This window comes from Bidens hawaiensis, unplaced genomic scaffold (assembly GCF_021521415.1).
Source record: "Bidens hawaiensis isolate Kalapana, Puna unplaced genomic scaffold, B.hawaiensis_p1.1 tig00002477_1, whole genome shotgun sequence".
NCBI classification, from domain to species: domain Eukaryota; kingdom Viridiplantae; phylum Streptophyta; class Magnoliopsida; order Asterales; family Asteraceae; genus Bidens; species Bidens hawaiensis.
In genome coordinates, this window is record NW_027491136.1 from 402,669 (window position 1) to 409,591 (window position 6,923).

General features: G+C 34.8%; 1 protein-coding gene across 1 annotated transcript; it reads left to right on the top strand.

The window, feature by feature from the left end:
• Positions 1-512: 512 nt before the first annotated feature.
• LOC143619654 (uncharacterized) lies at positions 513-6,372 on the top strand. Its single transcript, XM_077091536.1, has 11 exons — positions 513-1,787; positions 2,391-2,630; positions 2,774-2,903; positions 2,998-3,147; positions 3,298-3,467; positions 3,857-3,926; positions 4,059-4,265; positions 4,374-4,567; positions 4,664-4,742; positions 5,302-5,439; positions 6,190-6,372. Exons 1-11 carry the CDS (start codon positions 562-564, stop codon positions 6,370-6,372), a joined length of 2,787 nt encoding a protein of 928 aa, XP_076947651.1. The 5' UTR covers positions 513-561.
• The last annotated feature ends 551 nt before the right edge of the window (positions 6,373-6,923 follow it).

The following is a 6,923-nucleotide window of genomic DNA, read 5'->3' on the forward strand; positions in this document are numbered from 1 at the left end:
AACCCGATTCTAGGGTTTAGTTCGCCGCCTTCATCGGCTTACCGGAATCCGGTGGGTCCCACCGGGTCGAATGTGTTACGGCCACGGCTTATGAAGATGAGAAGACAGACTTCTCATAACCCTAGGTCTAGTTATGTGTCCAATAGCCGACGTGGCGAGGAGGTTGATTCCGGTCTAGGGTTTAATCCGTTTCGGACTAGTTCCGAATCGGTTTTGGGGAGTTTGAGTTTTGATAATCGGCCGAAGAAGTCGTTTTCGTTTGGGGCGGGTAGTAGTAGTAAGGATGTTAATAATTCAGCTTTCGGAGTTGTTGATGATTTTGTGAAGTTGAAAATTGATAATAGTAATAATAATAATATTGGGGGAAATGCTGCATTTCGGTTTAACGCATTCGAAAATGAGAAAAATATCGGTTTTAGTCAAGTTATGGTTGATCAGCTACCGAAGGAAGTTAATAAATTGAACATTGGAGATACTGGTAAATCTGGTAATCTTGGAAGTATGAAGAATCCGTTTACGAATGCATTTGGCAGCAATTTGGGGGCGGAATTACAACGCGAAATGCACAAGTTGAATATTGGGAGTCAAGAGAATGTTGGACCGGAAGGCAATAGCTCGAAAGGTTTTGTATTTTGGGAGCAGAAGTTAAGTGGTGATAAAGACGATAAGTTGAAAAGCGTTGTGTTCGGATCGAACGGTAAGGCAGATTTAATATCGGATAAGATGCAGGGGTTGAAAGTAAGTGGAGATGGAGAAGGCTCTGTGTTTGGTCAAAATGTTGAACCGAAGGTGTACGAAACCATAACATCTAGCAATTTTCAAACATCCGCCAAGAATGTTAATTTTAGTTTTTCTAGTAAATTGGATAATGTTGAGTTTAAAACACCTGATACAAGGGGCGGTCTGTTTTCTAGTGCAAAAAGCGTACCCGGTTCTAGGTTGAAGAAAAAGAAAGGCAAAGTTAGAAAGACTGTGATTAGTCATCGGCAGCCTAAACAAGATTTTGTGATTAGTCAACTGCAGCCTAAACAAGATTTTGTGTTTGGTCAAAGTTCAGTTCAGGTTTCCGACAGTTTTGAAGCGTACTCACCAATGGATGTATCCCCATATCAAGAAACATTAGCTGATAATTACTCGAGAGGAACTTCTGTGGCATCAGATGATGCGACTTCCCAAATAAATGACCAAAATAGTGTGTCAAGTGAATCACATAATGTTACTTCAAATATGACAACGGATGAAGATTTGATTAATGCTACACAACGGTTAGATGTTAATGACAGTGATGCAAAATGTGAAGTTTCCGAGGCTGAAACCTTTAAATCTGCAATGGAGAACTTGGAGTTTAGTAGTGATACCTTTGATACAGTATTGGATTCTGAATTGAGCTCCACTGCAACTTCTGTGAATCGAGAAAAATCAGGCAGTCGGTTATTCGAGTTCGGGTCAAATTTAGAAAATATAAGCAGGGAAAATTTCACTTTTGCTGCTTCTACATCTGGTCAAAGTCAAATGTCACCCGAGACACGTAAGAGTAAAAAGAAACATAGGTTGAAAGCAGGTCAAGATTCTTACAGTCCAACATCAGATACAAAAAGCACTTATGCATCTTCTTCTTCTTCGATTTTGTCTCCTGCGAATACCCAAAAAGTTGATGTGTCTACTTTATCAAGCAAGAATAAGGATACTTTTAGACCGGTAAATGATCAAGATTCAAAGCATGAAACTTTAGCAACTGCGTCACTCAGCATTGCAGCACAGGAAGTCTGTGAGAAATGGCGATTGAGGTGCCAAATTCTTTCCTTTTCTTTGTTGATAGAACTTAATTTGTGTTATTTGTTAATTAGAGGTGGCAAATTCTACCCGTTTAGTTATAAACTGGCTACGTTTTATTTTAAATGGGTCAAAAGTTGTCCAAAGCGTAGTTTCATTTCAAATTTTGATCAGATTCCAGTTTTGGATAATACACTTTTTATGTAAAGAAGGCTCAAACTTTTTTACTTTACTTTTAAATAAAAAAAAGGCTTAAACTGCCAAAAACTTGATTTAGTATAATCTGAATTACTTGGCCTAAATGATTATGTTACGGTTGACATATTGGTAACTTAGATCATGCTGACTTTTTTTACGTTGAAGTGACCTAAAAATGGTTAACTTACAAGTTACAGATTACCTTAAGTGAAACCTTTTAAAGATTGAGCCTTTTTGTTGATGCAAAGAAACTAAGTTACCCCAACTAGAAACCAGACTAAAGTTTGTTACTTTTATGCAATTTGCCTTTATTGTAATAATACATTTTTGTAATCATACCCCAACTCAACTTACCCATTTTGACCTTCCCATTTATTGCATCTACAATTAACAATCTTTATGTTTCTGAATTATGTCAGGGGAAACCAAGCTTATAGTAATGGGGATCATGCTAAAGCAGAGGATTATTACACGCAGGGGTTAAATTCGGTTTCTCAAACTGAGAAATCTAAAGGTTGTCTTAGGGCTTTAATGCTATGCTATAGCAACCGCGCAGCAACTAGGATTTCTCTTGGAAGGATGAAAGATGCTTTAAAAGACTGTCTGATGGCTGCAGCAATAGATCCTAATTTTCTCAAGGTTCAAGTTCGTGCTGCACAGTGAGTATCACTTTTATTACATTTTTAGAAGTTTAACTGATTTAGTTATTTGGTTGGATCTTTATGTGTAATGCCGATTAAGTAATTAAATTTTTGTATCTTATCTTGTTTGTGTATCTATTAATAATCTTTTATATATTCAGTTGTTACCTTACTATTGGAGAAGTTGAAAATGCAACTGTTCAGTATATGAAATGCTTGCAGTCCGGGAGTGATGTCTGTGTGGACAGAAAATTGTTAGTAGATGCTTCTGAGGGTTTAGAGAAGGCACAGGTATTTCAAGTTTTTTTTTTTTTTAAATCTTTATATTGTTTTTACTGTTTATAATTAGCAATTTCATCTTTCATAAATTTTTTTGGCTTTTCAGAAAGTGACACAATGCCTTAAGCAATACACCGAGCTTCCACGAAGAACACCAGAAGATTTAGAATGCGCTTTGAAAGTTCTTGATGAAGCTTTACAAATAAGCAGTTATTCAGAGCAATTGCTTCAGATGAAAGCAGATACCCTACTCATGGTTTGTATTACAGTTGATAAAAATGTTCAATTTCATTTGACACATAAAAATGTCTTTGTACTGGCTAGTATATAATTTTGACTTTATGATTTTCATTGATTATTGTTGATATATCAGGCCTGAATTCGATAATATTGCCTGGTTTTGCAGTTACAGCAATATGAACAAATTATTCAGATGTGTGAGCAGACTCCGAGTACTGCTGAGTCAGACTCATGGAGATCAAACCTGATTGTTAAAGCCTATTTTTATTTAGGAAAGCTCGAGGAAGCTCAAGAATTTATTAAAAAACAAGAGAATTCTGGCCATATTGCCGAAAGGTATTAATTAACAAAAAATAAACGTCTTCTTAGAAAAAGGGACATGCTTAATGGGCTTGGCCGGTCAAACGGGCTTGGCAGGGTCAAACTGGTTTAAGGTCACTTGAAATGAAATTTTTAAATGCATGCAACCTTTTAAAGCTCTTTATTCAAAGATTCAGATTATTGTTGTAATAATTTTGTTTTGGTTTTAAATGCATTAGCTATTTATTAAAATATGGTCAAAAAGTTGTTTTTCTGGTCGACCTGTTTTGACCCGTTACTCTACCCGCCTAGATCCACCACCCATCTTGCCACCTCATCGTTTTGTAAAACTCATCTTTTTTCCACTTCTTTTGTATTTTGGTGGAGAATATGAAACTTAGCATATTTGTCTTGTTAATTTCCAGGTTAGAAAGCATGAGCTTGGAGTCAATGATACCTTTAGCTGACACAATAAGCGAGCTTTTATCTCGCAAGGTACAGGAATAGTTACCTTTTCATTTTACATTTTTTGTAAACTTTAACAGAATTCCTGTGATTTCAAGCTATTGAAATGACTAGTTTACCCTGGAGATTTGACATAATATAATCTAATTATATTTTTTATAGGCAGCAGGAAATGAAGCATATAAATCCAGAAAGTATTCTGAAGCAGTTGAAAATTACACTTCTGCCCTTTCATGCAGTGTTGAATCACGCCCTTTTGCAGCTGTATGTTTTTGCAACCGTGCTGCTGCATACCGGGCTTTGGGCCAAATTTCAGATGCCATTGCAGATTGCAGCTTAGCTATAGCTCTTGATCCAACCTATCTCAAGGTTTGCTAACTTGCACCAGCTTTCACAGTGCTAATTATAGTCTTCAATTTTGAGCAATAAAGCAAGGGTATTATTGACATTTGAAAAATGTTAATACTTAAATTACAGGCTATTACTAGACGAGCTAGTTTATATGAGATGATTAGAGATTATGGACAAGCTGCTAAAGATCTAAGAACGTTGGTGTCTTTTCTGACATCACAAACAGATAAGCCGAATGAGTTAAGACAAACTCATAACCGGCTTTATAATATTGAAGAAGAATCTAAGAAGGAAATTCCATTAAATATGTATCTCATATTGTAAGTTCTTTTAGTCATACAGTCTAACATTTTGTTTGAAAGTGCAAAATCCCATTTTTGTATCAAGTGATGATGCGCGATTTTGAAACTTTACAGAGGAGTTGAACCAACTGCTGCTGCATCAGAAGTCAAGAAAGCATATCGGAAGGCTGCACTTAAACATCATCCTGATAAGGTTATTCGCTTGTTAAAATGGGTCGGGTTTCAGCCAAAACGGGTACTTTTGAACATATTGAAATGGGCTGGGTTGGGTTGACCAGAAACCCTTGTAAAAAATGAAAATTTGAAAATGTAACGTGTTGATTATTGTTACAAAGTGTATATCATCATAATAGGTTATAGTCAAGTCTTATAAATGAAAAGATATAGGAGATTTTATGCATAAATTACACTTTTGTGACCTTTAATTTGTTTGTTCGATTTTTTTATGCTATTCATTCAATATAGCCAGGTTTTAATATGTACTCAGTGTGTCGAATGTTTACAAACCTTATGTTATTTCAATAATCAATTAATCTTAATGTAAGTTATTGAATTAAATGATTAAGGACGCTTTATGCAGAAAAATACACTTTTGGGGGACATTAAACCATTTGACTTGGTTTCTTTTAAGCACTTGGTGTTTTACTTGTTTGATCTGTTAGAGATAAAACATAACCGAGTTGACCCGTTGATAAGTAAATGGGTCGTAACTGTCACATGTAACTTAAAATGTTTTTTTTTGGCTGATGTAGGCGGCTTTATTGGTGAGTAGAAGTGATAATGGAGATGATGGATTGTGGAAGGAAATATCAGAAAGTGTACGCAGAGATGCAGATCGGCTTTTCAAAATGATTGGAGAAGCCTATGCTGTGCTTTCAAACGCTTCCAAGGTGATTTCATAAATCCACATTTTAAAATAGATGAATAGAATGTTTAAATTGAAAAAGGAAATTAACAAAAATATTATTTGACTTTTGTTTTGAACTCACTTCTCTCCAAACTTGAGAAGACTATCAAGTATTATCTAAAGGTGGCAAAATGAGTGGGTTGGGTAACTGGTCAAAACATGCCATTTTTGTATGGATTGAAATGGTCGAGTTTTGCCTCGCTTTTTTTTATTCTTTCTAAAAAGTTTGATTATAATCTGTGTCAAATATTGCCCAATGTATACTTTTTAGGGTAGCTAAAAGGGTCTTGTTTGTGGGTTGGTAGCCGAACCTGACAGGAATCTGAAAATCCGGTTGCACACCTGAACCTGAACAGGGCACATGTATTCGTGGTTTGGCTCGAACGACCAGTTTAACCCATAAAAACGTTTTATACATTTTTTTTGCATATTAATACTTTAAAATTATAAATTTGTGTTGTTATTATTTTTTTTGAAGCAATTTTGTTTAAACATTAATTTGTTTATATTTTAAAGTTTGGCATAAAAATTTCCAAAATTTAAGCTACTATTATACATAACACATTTAAAAAATAATGAAAAATAAACAAATGGGCTAAATGGGTCAAGTTGCAAAACCTTCGGGCTGACACTGACACTGCCCGCTTATTAGAATGTGCTGGTGTGTTGACCCGTTAGAGATATAAAACAGTTACCAAATCAACCCACTAATAATTTGACATTTATTTTTCAGAGGTCACAATATGATATAGATGAAGAAATGAGAAACGAAATAAACAAATTCACAAGGGCTGCAGATGTCCAAAGCCCGATATATGAGAGAAGTGGAAGCAGATGGTTCCAAGAATCTTGGAGACCGTCTGTTTATTCACATTCTAAGGGTCAAGAACGATGGCAATATTCAAGGCATTCTTGATGTATATTTAGATGGGGTTGTCATCTAAGAGTTCTAAAAGTTGCATGAGAGCATGAAAACATGTGATGATCAAGCAATTCAATGTACAAATCTGCCATTTGCGAATGGAAATCAGGTTTTGAAATTGCACGAGGGCCTCGGAAATGGTACAATCTTGAAAGCGGCGTGTACAAATGGTGATAGCATGGTTTATTTTCTTTTCTTATTTTTTTCTTGTGTAGTGATTGTTTTATTTAATGCAAACAAATGTATGAATGGACCATTGAGAAAGTTGTTTTGTTTTAATGTTATTATAGAGGATTAGAGGGTGAATTGTTTGTCATAATACATTAACATTTTATTTATTTTTTGTAAATTAACATGTGATATTAGTATGATATGTTAATGTCTGTCTTTTAGGTTAAGGAACAAACATGTTGCAGGTTGATAAATAGAAGGTATCAAACCAGTAATTTCTAAAAAAATAATAAAGTAATATCGTAATATATTAACTTATCACATATATTTATTATTTATTTTATCATCCAAAGTTTGAGAATTCAAATTTAGGT